This window comes from Triticum urartu, chromosome 2A, assembly GCF_056163025.1.
Source record: "Triticum urartu cultivar PI428250 chromosome 2A, HENAU_Tu73, whole genome shotgun sequence".
Classification (NCBI taxonomy): domain Eukaryota; kingdom Viridiplantae; phylum Streptophyta; class Magnoliopsida; order Poales; family Poaceae; genus Triticum; species Triticum urartu.
In genome coordinates this window covers 36,880,221-36,898,718 of record NC_141874.1, presented here as the reverse complement: position 1 = coordinate 36,898,718, position 18,498 = coordinate 36,880,221, and the positions used below count along the sequence as shown (strand labels likewise).

Genomic DNA, 18,498 nt, shown 5'->3' with positions numbered 1-18,498 from the left:
GTGTATTTTATCCAAAATACACTCATATAAACAAAGAGAAAAATATTCCTAGAAAGGGTGCTGGAGTACCTACCTCCCGGGGCTCGTCGAGGGCAAGAGTGCCCTTCAAGCCATTTGTTCTGTGGTGGCATGCCATGTAGGCCTCTCCGGGGCTCTCCATGCCATCTGAACCCGGACAGCGCGCACCCAGGTGTCTCAGGTTGGCGGTCCATGATGGGTCATCCGCGCGTTCGGGGACACCGTTATTGGGCGGTGTTGGGAATGCCTGCAAGTAGGGCCCCGTGCGCAATGGCATCTCCGAACCCGCCTGTCAGCACCCTCGGCCTCGTGCGGCCTGGTCCGCCCACGCCATCCTGGGCCGCGTCGCACCTGCCTTCCACGTTACGCTCGCCCGGTTAGAGAGCTCCCTACGTTGTCCCGGTTCGTGCGCGTTGTGTGTTTTGCTTCGTGCGCCAGGCATGTTAGGTACGCCCACCCGACGACTGCCTCTAGCCCCATGCACCAACCGAGTAGGGTATTTCCGTCCGGCCAGGCATTGCGGCGGCAAGTGGCTGGCATGCGCACACTCGACGGTGCAGGGTTGCTTCCCTGACACTAGCCGGGCACTGCTCGTGGTTACCCCTACCGGGTTTCTTTACTGTCGTCAGCCGGGCACTGGTGCTCGCAATATCTCTTACTTTGTTCCGGATTGTTTCACTTGGTCGTCTTCAACTACCTTAAGATGGATGGTCAGTTGCTCGGCCTGATAAGTTTGTCTTCTCCTTAAGGAGGTTCCAATTTCCTATAAGTTTGTTGTCTTGCACCGCACGTCGGGCGCTGTTTATGCTAGGCTGCCTTTCACTTCATTTCGCTCCTGCTGGCAGAAGCGAGCACGTCTTCGATGTAGGCATTCTCTATTGTGACGGGCGGCAGACACATGTCCATCAGTGGGTTCCTGAGGACATTGGAAAGTGAAAGGGTTTTGGTAGGAAGAGAAGATCGACAGAGATCTAGATATATAGTGAAGGGGAGAGAAGAGAGGAAGAAGAAAAGCTAAGGAGAGAGAGGGAGAATAGACAAAGGAGAGTGCAAGGAGAAAGAAGAGAAAGTGGAGAAAGAATTGAAGGGAGAGAGGAGGAAGAAGGAGCAGGCTGCCCAAAGCTGAATTGTTGGCCCATGGCGTGTCGTCCAACTAACACACCAATTGTATCTAGGTCACTAGTCGCGTTGAAGCAAAGAACACACCACTAATAATTAACCTGTTACTAGTGGCGTGGAAGTTTAGAGCCCTCGCTAGTACTAGTGACGATACCAGTGGTGTGCCCTTAGGGTCCACACCACTAATAGTTTATGCGGGATCACCACTAGATCCCATACACTGTTGTCTAGTCTACTGAGACCTAATAGTTTATGCGGGGTACGTGACATGACCTCTAACTGGAGAAATATATAGGCTTAATTGGATCAATACCACTCGAATTCTGGCGATTCCGAGAAATGCCACTGCAATTTCCAAACTATGAAAAATGTCATTTCCGTTTTTGAAAGTTTCCAAAAATGGAAATGCCATTTTTCAAAGTTTGGAAATTGTAGTGGCATTTCTCGTAATCGCCAGAATTTGAGTGGCAATTATCTAGTTAACCCAAATTTATATGTGCTTGTAGAACCCATGAATTGTCAATTTGTATATTTAAAGTTAGGATTATTCAGTAAAGATCAGTATGTTATGCAATGAATTTCTTTAAATGAGCAAACCAAATTATGTCTTACTTTAACATATGTCTGGCCCTGCATCATACAGTTTGTAAAGGTGTAACAATCAATCACTTAACTCATTTATTGCCGATTTTAACTCGGTGCATATTTCTCTCTTCCTGATGTGTACATTCGAAAGCACTTGAAAAAACTGATATAAAAATATGTAACCAGTCCAATAATATACCTTGCCAGGGGTCAACTATATCTTACGTAAGCCTGCATGAAACAGTTAAAGTATATTATCCACGAATCACGACAGCATGATCAATATTATAATCAAAATAGAACCATTTTTTTCTGAGACGCACAACCAGATTGTTGTTAACTCGCAGGTGATTCTTTCATACATGTAGAACGCTCACACAGTTGTGGCTAGCCACATGAAAATACCTCATAAAATACACAGTTACTATGTCGTTTAGCCACCAACATCCACGGAATTCATGTATCATATGAAGAGTTTATCTTGAAGTGTCGCAGATAAAATTGGGCAAAGGCAAATGGGTATGCAGTGTAGGCATCATTTAAGGTACAAATATTTATTCAAGAAATCAGCCACATGATGGCTAGTAAATTAAGTAGAGAATAATGGTGATGCAAGGGTACTTGAAATTGGAGAGCTGCCGGCAACCTGACAACTGAAAGTATAATATTGCCTAAAAGAAGCTATATTGCCTTCAGGGACTTGACTATCAGTTTAGTAGCCCTTTGCAGAATAACTAGTAGGAAGAAGTGCCAGGCCTGTTCAAGTTAGGCAATCAAAAGGGTCACTAAGTAAGAGATCAGATGCTTTCTTGTAGTTCCACGTGTTGTGTTTATGCACCCTGAAGATTTGCACAGTCTCACTAGCTAATTCAACCGAAGCGGCAGCCCTTTTCCATTTTTCTTCTATATCAGTTTCCAAGCCGGCAGAAAATACATCATCTGAAAAGACAATGCAAATCTCCTTGAGCATGTTCGCACTTTTCAAAATGGACTTAAAAAAATGATAGTTCGCTACCACCCCCACAGAAACCATGCAATACGAGCTTCTCAATGGTTGATTTCACACATTTGATGGGATCTATTTTCTTCTTCCATAATGTGCCATCACTGTCAACAGAGGTTTTGAATAGAGATCCGCCATTCTACAAAGAAAAGTGTTAGCTGGGCCATATATTTCATGTCAATTGTTGTGTGCAAATGATTTAGAATAAGGAAAAGTGGGAGAAATGGACGTCACATATTCCTTGATATGCAATATCTGAATTCTTGGTAAGCATGTTAGAAATGATAGCGCCATCCTTTCTTCCTTTGGCAGCTCCAAACTGGAAATCAATGGCCAAGATATTGACACTCGGAACCTCAGCAGTTGGACTAGCATTTGTCCCGGCCTACAGTACATAACTCATTAAAATACACAGACATTCCTTGTTTTCTCGGTATCAAGAGACTAGCAAATAAAGAATATTAAACATTTGAAATAAAGACCGACACATTTGAAATAAAGAATATTAAACATACATTCTTCTACCATAAATCATGGAAAAAAGAAGGGTTATATTAATCTTTTGTCAAGGGCGCCATATTTTCGCACATTATAAGTCTATTAGTATTTTATTATTCATTATAAATCAAGAGAAGAGGAGAATAACATTTGTGCCGCTTACATTTCATTTAGGTCAAGTTTTTGTGATCCACTTGGGTCAACATTCTGTCCAATGTCCCCACACAAAAAAGTGTAGTCAACAGATCGAAACAAATTGATCACACAAAATCATGAAAGAGAGCTTGAAACATATTCTCCCAAAACTGAGAAAGATCATGGCCTTAATTTGATGTGTTTTGGTGCTTAGAACACAGTTCGCGGGCATATATAGATATATTACTTAGCATAATTCTGGATAGGATCCTAGATAATATTATTTAATCCATGTTATATCTTATATTTACTAAATAGAAACACCACTGGAGGCACCAGGTTGATCCCAGAAAAATAATCAAAATTGCCCATTTGATATCTCTGTTAGTTATCTACAATCGTTGGACGAAGTATCTCAGGAAGTCATTGCCCTTTGTCCCACCTCAACACTTGTTCCTAACGGGACATGTCTATAGGCTGTGATCTCTCAAAACTAAAGGACTAAAAGAAGCAAAAACAACCAGAGCCTTATGGATCTCTCTACAGGCTGCAATCTCTCAAAAAGGAAAAAGAAGTTGCAAAAAGGGATGAAAAAGCCACGCAGAGCCTTGCGGATTCATGTATAGGCTGTGCTCTCTCAAAAAGAAAAATAATTTACAAAGAAGAAAAATGAGCAGCGATAATTTCCCACAGCCACCCCTTCATCTATTTCAAGTATCATCCCCTAATATCTCCATGGTGCTTGCGCCTAGAGGTCGTTGTTTTATCTTCCCCAAGCGTCCACTTTTGCCGACCGTCTAATCCAGCGGCAAGTTCTCTGCTTGCTGACACTTCCTTCCACTGATTTTTATTTTGCGAATGGGACCTCTCATTAGTTAAAAGGACTCATTACAATCTGCGGTGCACTGTGCTGATACCATCTGGACCAGTGGATAGCCAGACGGCAGTACGGGGAAGGTATCGCCCCACACTGTTTCTGGCGTACGGAAGATCACACAACACACTTGCGACCCAAGATTTGATCTCCAGTTTTTTTCGCACCATCGCCCGGCGTAAAACATCGAAAAAAACACCACTAGCAACGACCAGACAACTTCCAATAAATCTTTCTATTTTCTAGGTCCAGAACAGAATCTCTAATTCAGGTGATTAATTACAGTATATTTATAAGTTAAAAAATTGCAATCTGTATATTTAAAGCTATCAGGGTTATCTACCTTCTTAATAGTAGTAGGATTGCTGTGTGTGGTTTCCTTGCAGCTTTTAGTGTTTCTTGGTTGCCTGTAGGCACTGTTCACGAGGCGTCTGCTATATGTTGTAGTGGAAAAAGCAACTTCAACGTATGGATAATCTGTGCATGCACCATGAATTCCTTGATGTTGCACTGACGTTGTGAATTTTCAAGGGAGAGAATGATGTTCAATCATTAGTAAAAAGGCATCATCATTAGGTGTCAAGGAGAGCAAGAGTGCTGAATGCCAAAGTAAAATGTGATGATTATGAATGCTACTGCTCTTAATTCATGAGTTAAATGGAGAAAAATAAAACACTTCAGAAGGCCTTAGTTTTTATGTGGATCGACATTCCAGAGACTGATAATAAAAGGGTAACGATTATTGTAGTAATTTTCTTCTTCGCGTGTATAAGTTGGTGCCTTGCTGTTATTTCTGTTCACGTTCCTGGAGTTTTAAATATATACTACTGAGAATGAGTTCTCAAATTTAAAATAGCTATGACTACTCTCGCCATGGTTCTAAATTTACTTTGGCATTTAGATAGTACAACAAGTGCAAAATAAAATTAATATCCACAAAGATGCATGGGAGCTTTGCTTAGGTATAAGCTTTCTACGTGTATAAATAATATTTATTTATTTGTGATAAAACAGTAGTATGGCATTACGATTAGTTTGACATGCGTTCATGTATAGGAGTATAGGACCAATATTTACAAATATAAAAAAATACCTTCTAAAAGAAAAAAAGAATCAATAACTGTGACCACCTCTCTATATATTCCAACAATAGTAATTCTTCTTCATGGCTAAAATAAGTAGAGTAATTAGCCACAATAAAATTCAATTTAAATTCCAATGAGACTATATCAACTGATAACTATTGTGCTTTTATTCGATTTCACTAAAAGGAGAGACTATCAACTGTATATTTTCTAGGTGAATGAATAGAAAAATTAGTTCCTTTTTTATTTGTGAGAAAATAGTAGCTTGCCATTAGGATTACGGTTAAATGTGTTCATTTAGAGGCTCAATATTATAATTGTGAAATTTCCCTTCTAAAAGGAAAAAAGAATCTGTAACTGTGAACTTATAGGCTCAATATTTATAGTTTTCTCCGTAGTGCTGCTCTGGAGGACATGTACAATAACCCTGGAATTTTATCCCAGTACATCAGCGAAGTGCTTATGGTAAATTTAATTTCATAAACTGTTTAGTGCGGTGAAATAACTAACCACAGTAAAAATAAGTTTGATCCTGCAGGTCTGACTTGACGCTCAATTTATATAGGCAAGAAAATGATCCCTCTCTCGATGGATCTTAGTTTATATTCCTATACCAGAGAAATATATGAATGTCACTGGGTCTAATATCAGTAAAGTATTTCTAATGCCATATGTGTATGATGTGTGTGTTGGTTCTTTTCAGAAGGTTGTCGGTAGCCTGCCAAGTTATTTACACATTAATTAGCCACATGTAAGTTGTTCCACGTAATGACCCTTTTGCTAAGCGGTTCACGCAATTATTTGCTTCACCTATTAATGGAGAACATTTTATCGACTACTGCACCCATGCTTAAGAAGGTGGGATTATTAAGTATTTTCAGTTGCTCACATTCTGATTACAAGTCCCACATCACTCATTCATGAGTGCAACTATGTTTTTTTTCTAGAATTGACATGCAAGTTGATTTTCCGATGAGCTAAGGTTTCTCAGTCCACCGCATTATTATTGGACTGAGTAACAGTTGTTTGTGATCGAGACATCATGTATATAAAGTATTGTACTTCAAAGGTTGGTATGGTTTTTCCGACATCCGATGTCATTCAACTCATATTCTTCTGTATCTTAGTCGACGTTACCCCCAGTGAATAACTTCTTTGAAAAAATATAGATATCCCTTCCTATGGATAAGTAGTAGAGGCATTCATATGTTTGTACAATAATATGTAGAAAGTGTTTCTTTCCCTATTCTTATTAATAAAAATTGGTAACACCAATGTTATTTACACTTTTTTAGAACATGCCATTTACACTTTAATTAGATGTATATATATGTTCCTTTTTTTTGCTAACCTGTCCGACCCATGGGTTGATGACTAGTATTTTTAAACTGGAGAAATATATGATTATCCTAAATCAGTTTATCGATCATTGCCTAATTTTAAGTAGATTTTTTTTCAAATCAAGAATTTATTACTAGCATCCATTAAACATAAACGGGCGCACTAGTGTATGTGTATCAGTGTGTGATTTTGTGCAAGAGAAAACTGGACAGTAAACAAGCACAGTGCAAGTAGTTAGGCATGGACAGAATTAAACAATCCGGGCGAGTTGAAATTTGAGAATACGTATACGTATACCATGATTAGTTGGTCCCCAATCAGGAGCACATGCAAATGTGGGGTTGAGGTAGCCAATAGCCCGAAGCACAGGAGCAAATCCAATCTTGATCGGGGAGGGGGCAAGGCTGTATGCGTGCTCCTCCCAGAGAATGACGCGCTCAAGGCACGGCGCATCGACCATGGCGAGCTCATGTGAGGGAAAGGCGTGCCAGAACAGCACGCATCTCAGCCTCGGCCTAACGAGGTCGATGCGGGTCAGCGCCACGCGGCCGCAGATGAACGTCAGCTTCTCCAGCTTGGGGATGCCGACGAGCAGCCGGTCGAAGTCTTCTTCGCATAAGCCCACGGAGCACAGGCCGAGCTTCAGCAGCTCGGGAAACTGGACGTCGTGCCTGCCGGTGTACTGTACGGCAGGTTGCACACGGCGACGTAGAGACGCACCAGGGAGGTGCACCGCAGGATCTCTTCCGGAAGGCTGATGAAGACGAGGGAGCAGCGGTTGACGAAGACGAGGTCCTGCACGCCCTTCCTGGCCAAGTCCTGGAACCAGTCCGTGAGCGTAGACGTCCGGTGTACGATGGCCTTGCTGTTGAGGTGGACGGATCGGAAAGGGCCCTCGTGGGAGCCGATGACCTGGGAGACGCGGCTCACCACGGCGTTTGGGTCATCAGATCCGTCGTCGCCGTGGGGGGTCAAGCTGTTGCCGTCGAGGTCCAGCGGGGTGGAGCGCCAGATGTATCTCCAGCTAGAGGACAGCACGGTGGTGCGGCCGGCCTCCTTCATGGGGAGCTCGGAGACGATCTGGCGTTGGATGTCCTAGGCGAGGGCGCTGATGTTGACGCGCCGGCCGCTGGAGTAGGCGGCGGACTCGAAAGCTGCAGGGAGAGGGAGGGCGCCAGTGGTGGTGGTGATTTGCCCAGGTGGAGCAGGTAGGCAGCGCAAGATGCGGTCCATGGCGTGGATGAAGGCCGCCAGACTCGCGTCTGCGGCCATGAGCGCAGACGTAGTGGTGCAAACGGTGATGCTGGGGCAGATGGTGACCAGCTACATCAGGGCGTACAAGGTTTCGACATCCCGATGTTCTCTGTCTCGACCTTGCATGCGGTATGACGAGGATCGCCAGATATTGTGACATGTGATATCTGCAGATTTCTCAATTCATTGCAATAATTTCATGCATTTGATGAATGTGCTTTAGTTGATTGCTAGAACTTTTTATGCCAGAAGCAGAAGTTGGAAAATGTTCAAGACATTTTTGTTATTTTTGTAACATTCAAGACGTTTTGGTTATCTTTGAAACATTCGAGACATTTTGAGTTGTTCTTGTTATCATACTCCTAGTTGTTGTTTCATCTTATGCCACAAGCAGAAGTTGAAAGTACGAGGTACTAGTATGATAGCAAATAAATTACCACAGAACGTTTGACCACTCTCTCTTCCTCTCTCTCTCTCCCTCTCTCTCTCTACCCCCGTCTCCCTATCTCGCCCTCTCTCCCCTCTCTCTCTCTACTCCCGTCTCCCTCTCTCGCCCTCTCTCGCCCTCTCTCTCTCTTCTCTCTCTCTCTCGCTCATGCGAGAATAAATGTACACATGCGAGAAGAAATCATAACCTCTTACTATGGGACATTAGCACAACTACTTCCCGACTGTCTTCCAACTTAGTATGATAGAAGAATATAAAATTCCTTTTTGTGGCAGTATCCATCCCTTTGGTTTAGAGGAACAAAATGCAAGTAAATGGATAAAATTTCCTTTATCCCGCCAGTTTAGGACAAACAATGAAAGCTAAACTCCTCTGAGACCTCTTTTAGACCCTTCCTATTGATAAGTAGTAGAGCCAATCATATCTTTGTATAATAATATGTGGTAAGTGTTACTTTCTCTATTCTCTTAAGAAACATTAGTAACATCAATGTTATTTACACTTTTTTTGAACATGTCATTTACACTTTAATTAGATGTATATATTCCTTTTTTATTGCTAACCGGTCTGACCCATGGGTTGATGACTAGTATTTTCAAACCAAAGAAATATATAATTATCCTAAATCACCTTACCCCCCCCCCCCCCATTGCCTAACTTTAAGTAAAATTTGTTTTGTCAAATCAAGAATTTAATCCTAGCATCCATTAAACGTCAAACGGGCACACTAGTGTATCCGTGAACACACCTCTATGGAAAGCATGGTCGGTGGATCTCGGAAACGGACTCAACGGGACACTCCTACACTCTGATAATCCCCAAGTGCAAGGAATCATCGTAGCAATTTCCAAGGGTGGAAGTGACAAGTACGGAGTGTCGAACTCACAAGGAGCTAAAGGTAGGATCAATATTCTCTCAAGTCCTATGTGCCACTGATATGACTATACGTACACCAAACGTTTGCTTCCATCTAGAAACGAGAAATAAAACTACGTATGGGTATGAAAGGGATAGCTTTGCATGATATCGGAGAACTAAAATATAAAAATAGGTGTTGTTCACATAAAGTTAGAATATATTACTATATATTATAAATAGCAAATGTGGAAAAATGATGGATCGGTGTGGAGAATTATCCTAGGCAATTGTTAACAAGATCGGTAATCATTATTGCAATTTTATATGAGGGAGAGGCATAAGATAACATACTTTCTCCATAGCATTAAAGTATCAAGTCCCCTTTATCCCATACGCAACAACCCCCTTACTCGGGTTTAAGCTTCTGTCACTCTAGCAATCCACTATAAGTGAATCATGAACGTATTGCAACACCCTACAGCGGGAATCCTTCATGTGTGCACGACGAACTACGCCATTATCAATGCAGCTCAGACAGAGAGGAATGCCGTGCTCCGAGTCATCGATCATGACGGCGCTAATGTTGCCCAGTGACTTCTGCTCCTTCACCTCTTTGCCAAGCGTCCGCGAATGGCCGCACATGACCAAATCCTTCGTCTGACCATTGTCAACGAGGAGGACGAGTTCCTGTCTGTCACCGGTGCGCTCCTCGCCCGGGAAGATCTCAGCTTCCAGTTCGACCCAGTGAAACTCCACTTCAATCAGCTGCACAGCATTGAGCCCCTCGGTGTTAGGAGCGGCGAAGCACTGGTCATCGTCTCCTCCCTACAGCTCCACCTTCTAGTCGCCGACGAGTTTGTAGAAGTGGCTGTTCATCCTCACGACAGGAAAGGAAAAGTGCAGGCCCTTGCTACCATGACGAGGGCCGACACGCTCCTCCATGACCTAGCAGAGCTATCGCCAAAGCACATTGTCGTGACAGAGCAGGAGGCCGACCACAACGGCGAGTTCATGGGCTGGTTCGACAACGTGGTCAACTACTACGGGCCCCTGTTTGATGCACTGGAGGAGAGCGTACCTGCACGCGGATCAGCAATGGAGCGGTCGGACATGGAATGATGCCTTCTCCCATATGAGATCAGACATATCGTTGCCTATGACTGCGCGCAGCACCCGGAGCGCCACGAGTGGATGGTGAAGTGGACGGACTGGATGACGGCCGCCGGGTTCATGTCTTCTGCGATGAGCGCTGACGTAGTGGCACAAACGGTGATGCTGAGGGTTTCCAGTGAGAAGGATGTGTGCTTCTTCATCCACTGGTGTGATATCCTGACGTTCCCTATCTCGACCTATCATGCGGTGTGACGAGGATCACCAGATATTGTGACATGTGATTTGTTTAGATTTCTCAATTCATTGCAATAATTTCATGCATTTGATGAATGTGCTTTAGTTGATTGTCAGAACTTCTTGTTATCATTTTGAGTTGTTGTTGTTGTTGTTATCCTACCGTGCGATAGCTGTTGTTTCATCTTATGCCACAAGAAGACGTTGAAAAATGTTCAAGACATTTATTTTTGTTATTTTTGAAACATTCAAGACATTTTGGTTATCTTTGAAACATTCAAGACGTACTTTTATGATAGCAAATCAATTACCACAGAAAGTTTGACCTCTCTCTCTCTCGCTCTCTCTCCCTCTCTCTGTACCTCCCTCCCCCCTCTCTCTCTCCCTCTCTCCCCCCTCTCTCTCTGCATTCTCGAAAGGACAAACATACACATGCGAGAAGCAATCATAACCTCTTCCTATAGGGCCTTAGCACGACGACTTCCCGACTGTCTTCCAACTCGGTATGATAGAAGAATATAAATATCATTTTTGTACGGCAGTATCCACCCCTTTGGTTTATAGGAACAAAGTGCAAGTAAAGGGATAAAATTTCCTTTATCCCAACTGTTTAGGACAAACAAATGAAAGCTAAACTCCTCTGAGACCTCTTTTAGACCCTTCCTATGGATAAGTAGTAGAGACAATCATATCTTTGTATAATAATATGTAGAAAGTGTTACTTTCTCTATTCTTATTAAGAAATATTAGTAACACCAATGTTATTTACACTTTTTTTGAACATGTCATTTACACTTTAATTAGATGTATATGGTCCTTTTTTATTGCTAACCGGTCCGACCCATGGGTTGATGACTAGTATTTTCAAACCGAATAAATATATGATTATCCTAAATCACCTTATCCCCCATTGTCTAACTTTAAGTAAAATCTGTTTTGTCAAATCAAGAATTTATTCCTAGCATCCGTTCAACGTCAAACGGGCACACTAGTGTATCAGTGAACACACTTCTAAGGACAACGTGGTCGGTGGATCTCGAAAACGGACTCAACGGGACATTTGTACACTGCAGCATCCATGGTAGTATGACATTACTCATGCCGGAGGTGCGGTCGGAAGCGGCACCTACTACAGCATCCCGACGGCACCTCATAGCAGAATCAGTATGAGCTGCACGCGATAGACCTTATTACACTTCTATATTCCTGCGCCACCGCGTTCGCCAAAGGGGACAAGGAGCTATTAAAGAAGAGGCTGGAGAGGATATGCAGCAGTCTCGCATCGGACGATGTCGGCGGGCCCCTGCATTGCCTCGCGTCTTCGTTTGCCGATGCTCTAGCACTACGAATGGTTCACCCATGTCAGGGCATGTGCCGTCCCGTCCAGCTACACAAGATTACCCCCGCACCGTCGGCCGGTGCAGTGTACCGCCACTTCGCCGAGATGTGCCTGTTCCTCCACCTTGCCAGGACAACGCTGAACTATGCCATCGTCGATGCAGCTCGAACGGAGAGGAATGCTGTGCTCCACGTCGTCGGTCTTGACGGCGCTGACATGGCCCAGTGACTTCTGCTCCTTCGCCTCTTTGCCAAGCGTCCGCGAGCGGGCGCACATGACCAAATCCTCCGTCTGACCATTGTTAACGAGGAGGACGAGTTCTTGTCTGTCACCGGTGTGCTCCTCCCCCGGGAAGCCTAGAGCCTGGACATCGCCTTCCAGTTCCACCCAGTGAAACTCCACATCAATCAGCCACGCAACATCGAGCCCCTCGGTGTCAGGACTGGCGAAGCACTAGTCATCGTCTCCACCCTACAAGTTTGTAGAAGTGGCTGCTCGTCCTCACGACCGGAAAGGAAAAGTGCAGGCCCATGCTACCATGACGAGGGCCGCCGCGCTCCGCCGCGACCTAGCGGAGCTATCGCCGAAGCACATGGTCGTGACGAAGCAGGAGGCGACCACAACGGCGAGTTCATGGGCCGGTTCGACAACGCGTTCAACTACTACGGGGTCCTGTTAGATGCCCTAGAGGAGACTGTACATGTACGCAGGTCAGCAATGGAGCGGTCCGACATAGAATGGTGCCTGCTCCTATATGCAATTAGGGATAACATTGCCTGTGATGGCGCACAGCGTCGGGAGCGCCACGAGCGGATGATGGCCGCCGGGTTCGCGTCTGCGGTGATGAGCGCAGACGCAGTGGCGCAAACGGAGATGCTAGGGCAGATGGTGACTGGCTGCAGCAAGGGGCGTATAGGGTTTCCAGTGAGTAGGATGTGTGCTTCTTCATCCACTGGGGCGGCATCCTGATATTCTTTGTCTCGACCTGCAGGCGTGCGGTGTGACGAGGATCGCCAGATATTCTGACATGTGATATCTGCAAATTTCTCAATTCATTGCAATAATTTCATGCATTTGATGAATGTGCTTTAGTTGATTGCCAGAACATCTTGTTATCATTTTGAGTTGTTGTTATCCTACTGTGTGATAGCTGTTGTTTCATCTTATGCCACAAGCAGATGTTGGAAAATGTTCAAGACATTTTTTTATTTTTGAAACATTCAAGACGTTTTGATTATCTTTGCAACATTCAAGACATTTTGGTTATCTTTGAAACATTCAAGACGTACTATTATGATAGCAAATCAATTAGCACAAAACGTTTGACCTCTTTCTCTCTCCCTCACTCTCTCTACCTCCCTCCCTCTCCCTCTCTCCCCCCCTCTCTCTCTCTCCACATTCTCGCAAGGACAAACATACACATGGAAGGAGAAATCGTAACCTCTTCCTATGGGGCCTTAGCACGACGACTTTCCGTTCTACTGTCTTCCAACTTAGTATGATAGAAGAATATAAAATTCCTTTTTTGGCAGTATCCATCCCTTTGGTTTAGAGGAATAAAGTGCAAGTAAATGTACAAAATTTCCTTTATCCGAATTGTTTAAGACAAACAAATGAAAGCTAAACTCCTTTGAGCCCTCTTTTAGACCCTGTAAGCCGAGTGCCAGCTTTGGCCACACGGCTTATAGGCTGTTCCGTGACGGCGCCGGCAGCCGCCTAAGTTGTAGACACGTGGGAGATGTCTTTTTCTGAGTGCGTCCTGTAAGCCGGGTGCATTTTCCGGTTGATACCGTGTTATCCCTATAAGCCGAGACCTTTTTTTTTGCAACACTCGGCTTATAGATGGCCATAAGCCGAGTCCTTTAAATATGCATGGCTTATGGACATCATGGTTTTCTTTTCAAGACTCGGCTTAGAGGAACATAAGCCGAGTACAAGAAAAAAAGCACTCGGCTTATAGGCTAACACACGGGAAAACCGGATTTTCCTGTAGTTCATGTGTGATTTAGTGCATTTCCTGATAAGGAAAATAATAAAAAATTGGACAATAAACAAGTAGGGTGCAAGAAGGCATATAGTAGCATCGACAGAATTATAAACAATCCATTTGAAATTTGAGAATAAGTACCATGATTAGTTCGTCCCCAATCTGGAGCACATGCAATGTGGGGTTGAGGTAGCCAACAGCCCGAAGCAGCAGAGCATTTCCAATCTTGATCTTGGCAGGGGTAATGTTGTATGCGTCCGCCTCCCAGAGTATGATGCAATCAAGCCTTGACGCTTCCACCATGGCGAGTTGATGTGACGGAACGGCATGCTAGAACAGCATGCATCTCAGGGAGGTGCACCGCATGATCTTTTCAGGAAGACTGATGAAGACGAGGGACCAGCGGTTCACGAAGACGAGTTCCTGCACGCCCTTCCTAACGAACGCCTTGATCCACTCCCTGAGCTTAGACATCTGGTTGTTGAGGTGGACGGATCGGAAAGGGCCCTCGTGGTAGCCGATGACTTGAGACGTGGCTCACCACCTTGTCGGGGTCATCAGGTCCGTTGCCGCTGCCATGGGGGATCAAGTTGTTGGCTTCGAGGTCGAGCGGGCTGGGGCACCAGATGTATCTCCAGCTTGAGGACAGGACGGTGGTGCTACTGGCCTCCTTCATGGGGATCTTGGACACGAACTGGCGTTCGATGTCTTCGGGGAGGGCGTTGATGTTGACGCGCTGTCCGCTGGAGTAGGAGGCTGACTCGATATCTGCAGAGGGAGAGGGTGGACTGTGTGGTGGTGATTGGCCCAGGTGGAGCAGGGAGGCAGTGCAAGATGTGGTCGATGATGATGTCCATGGCGTGGCAGGAGAGGTCACAGAGGCGGCCGACGACGTGAGTGTGAGGAGAGGTCAGAGCGGCGGCCGGGGAAAGTGAGACGGGAATGGAATGGGGATTGGCTGCATGACCTCGATCCAAATTTGGATACCCTGGTAGTACTCCACCAGTGATTTTACACACTCTCTCAGACCTAGGGCTCCGTTCCAACATTTGAGCCGGTTGGTCGGGAGTCGGGACAGGGCGCCGCAGGAGTACGATATTCATGGGCCTTTTGTGACCTTCATATTTTGCTCTGGATTATTAACTCTTCGTCAGCCCTTTTTACGTCCTTCCGTTGACAAGTCTGGGAGATGCAATGTAGTCGGCACTCAATCACATATTATTGTCTACAGATTGGAGGAGTACAATATTCGTGGACACCCTTTTTAACATGTGAACATTTAAAAAATGGCATTAGCACTTTGAGAAATGTATGAAGATTATATTAAGCGTAATGAACATTTATTGAGGATGTGCGAAAAGTTAATAAATTTCATGAACATTTTTCTGAGTGCCTGGACCACTTTTGAAAATTACCTGAACAGTTTGTGAAATATGTGCAAACGTAATATGAGTGTATTTTATCCAAAATACACTCATATAAACAAAGGGAAAAATATTCCTAGAAAGGGTGCTGGAGTACCTACCTCCCGGGGCTCGTCGAGGGCAAGAGTGCCCTTCAAGCCATTTGTTCGGTGGTGGCATGCCATGTAGGCCTCTCTGGGGCTCTCCAAGCCATCTGAACCCAGACGGCCCACACCCAGGTGTCTCAGGTTGGCGGTCCATGATGGGTCATCCGCGCGTTCGGGGACACCGTTATTGGGCGGTGTTGGGAATGCCTGCAAGCAGGCCCCGTGTGCAATGGCATCTCCGAACCCGCCTGTCAGCACCCTCGGCCTCGTGCGGCCTAGTACGCCCACGCCATCCTGGGCCGCGTCGCACCCGCCTTCCACGTTACCCTCGCCCGGTTAGAGAGCTCCCTACGTTATCCTGGTCCGTGCGCGTGGTGTGTTTTGCTTCGTGTGCCAGGCATGTTAGGTACGCCCGCCCGACGACTGCCTCTAGCCCCATGCGCCAACCGAGTAGGGTATTTCCGTCCGGCCAGGCATTGCGGCGGCAAGTGGCTGGCATGCGCACACTCGACGGTGCAGGGTTGCTTCCTTGACACTAGCCGGGCACTGCTCGTGGTTGCCCCTACCGGATTTCTTTACTGTCGTCAGCCGGGCACTGGCGCTCGCAATATCTCTTACTTTGTTCCGGGTTGTTTCACTTGGTCGTCTTCAACTACCTTAAGATGGATGGTCAGTTCCTCGTCCTGATAAGTTTGTCTTTTCCTTAAGGAGGTTCCAATTTCCTATAAGTTTGTTGTTTTGCGCCGCACATCGGGCGCTGTTTATGCTAGGCTGCCTTTCACTTCATTTCACTCCTGCTAGTAGAAGCGAGCATGTCTTTGATGTAGGCATTCTCTATTGTGACGGGCGGCAGACACATGTCCATCAGTGGGTGCCTGAGGACATTGGGAAGTGAAAGGATTTTGGTAGGAAGAGAAGATCGACGGAGATCTAGATATATAGTGAAGGGGAGAGAAGAGAGGAAGAAGAAAAGCTAAGGAGAGAGAGGGAGAATAGACAAAGGAGAGTGAAAGGAGAAAGAAGAGGAAGTGGAGAAAGAATTGAAGGGAGAGAGGAGGAAGAAGGAGGCTGCCCAAAGCTGAATTGTTGGCCCACGGTGTGTCGTCCAACTAACACACCAATTGTATCTAGGTCACTAGTCGCGTTGAAGCAAAGAACACACCACTAATAATTAACCTGTTACTAGTGGCGTGGAAGTTTAGAGCCCTCGCTAGTACTAGTGACGATACTAGTGGTGTGCCCTTAGGGTCCACACCACTGATAGTTTATGCGGGATCACCACTAGATCCCATACACTATTGTCTAGTGTAGTGAGACCTAATAGTTTATGCGGGGTACGTGACATGACCTCTAACTGGAGAAATATATAGGCTTAATTGGATAAATACCACTCGAATTCTGGCGATGCCACTGCAATTTCCAAACTTTGAAAAATGTCATTTCCGTTTTTGAAAGTTTCCATAAATGGAAATGCCATTTTTCAAAGTTTGGAAATTGTAGTGGCATTTCTCGTAATTGCCAGAATTTGAGTGGCAATTATCTAGTTAACCCAAATTTATATGTGCTTGTAGAACCCATGAATTGTCAATTTGTATATTTAAAGTTAGGATTATTCAGTAAAGATCAGTATGTTATGCAATGCATTTCTTTAATTGAGCAAACCAAATTATGTCTTACTTTAACATACGTCTGGCCCTGCATCATACAGTTTGTAAAGGTGTAACAATCAATCACTTAACTCATATATTGCCGATTTTTAACTCGGTGCATATTTCTCTCTTCCTGATGTGTACATTCGAAAGCACTTGAAAAAACTGATATAAAAATATGTAACCAGTCCAATAATATACCTTGCCAGGGGTCAACTATATCTTACGTAAGCCTGCATGAAACAGTTAAAGTATATTATCCACAAATCACGACAGCATGATCAATATTATAATCAAAATAGAACCATTTTTTTCTGAGACGCACAACCAGATTGTTGTTAACTCGCAGGTGATTCTTTCATACATGTAGAACGCTCACACAGTTGTGGCTAGCCACATGAAAATACCTCATAAAATACACAGTTACTATGTCGTTTAGCCACCAACATCCACGGAATTCATGTATCATATGAAGAGTTTATCTTGAAGTGTCACAGATAAAATTGGGCAAAGGCAAATGGGTATGCAGTGTACGCATCATTTAAGGTACAAATATTTATTCAAGAAATCAGCCACATGATGGCTAGTAAATTAAGTAGAAAATAATGGTGATGCAAGGGTACTTGAAATTGGAGAGCTGCCGGCAACCTGACAACTGAAAGTACAATATTGCCTAAAAGAAGCTATATTGCCTTCAGGGACTTGACTATCAGTTTAGTAGCCCTTTGCAGAATAACTAGTAGGAAGAAGTGCCAGGCCTGTTCAAGTTAGGCAATCAAAAGGGTCACTAAGTAAGAGATCAGATGCTGTCTTGTAGTTTATGCACCCTGAAGATTTGCACAGTCTCATTAGCTAATTCAACCGAAGCGGCAGCCCTTTTCCATTTTTCTTCTATATCAGTTTCCAAGCCGGCAGAAAATACATCATCCGAAAAGTCAATGCAAATCTCCTTGAGCATGTTCACACTTTTCAAAATGAACTTAAAAAAATGATAGTTCGCTATCACCCCCACAGAAACCATGCAATACGAGCTTCTCAATGGTTGATTTCACACATTTGATGGGATCTATTTTCTTCTTCCATAATGTGCCATCACTGTCAACAGAGGTTTTGAATAGAGATCCGCCATTCTACAAAGAAAAGTGTTAGCTGGGCCATATATTGCATGTCAATTGTTGTGTGCAAATGATTTAGAATAAGGAAAAGTGGGAGAAATGGACGTCACATATACCTTGATATGCAATATCTGAATTCTTGGAAAGCATGTTAGAAATGATAGCGCCATCCTTTTTTCCTTTGGCGGCTCCAAACTGGAAATCAATGGCCAAGATATTGACACTCGGAACCTCGGCAGTTGGACTGGCATTTGACCCAGCCTACAGTTCATAACTCATTAAAATACACAGACATTCCTTGTTTTCTCAGTATCAAGAAACTACGCAATTGCT

The 18,498-nt window shown here is 44.4% G+C and overlaps 1 protein-coding gene and 1 pseudogene across 1 annotated transcript; one reads left to right on the top strand and one right to left on the bottom strand.

Moving 5' to 3' along the window:
- Positions 1-6,908: 6,908 nt before the first annotated feature.
- On the bottom strand, positions 6,909-7,720 carry LOC147983349 (F-box protein At4g22280-like). The gene is made up of 2 exons (XM_087540700.1): positions 7,342-7,720; positions 6,909-7,267 (listed from the first exon to the last, which is right to left on the bottom strand). The coding sequence occupies exons 1-2, from the start codon at positions 7,718-7,720 to the stop codon at positions 6,909-6,911; spliced, it is 738 nt and encodes a 245-aa protein (XP_087396826.1).
- A 2,128-nt stretch (positions 7,721-9,848) lies between these two features.
- LOC147983348 (GRAS family protein TF80-like) lies at positions 9,849-12,908 on the top strand (annotated as a pseudogene).
- The last annotated feature ends 5,590 nt before the right edge of the window (positions 12,909-18,498 follow it).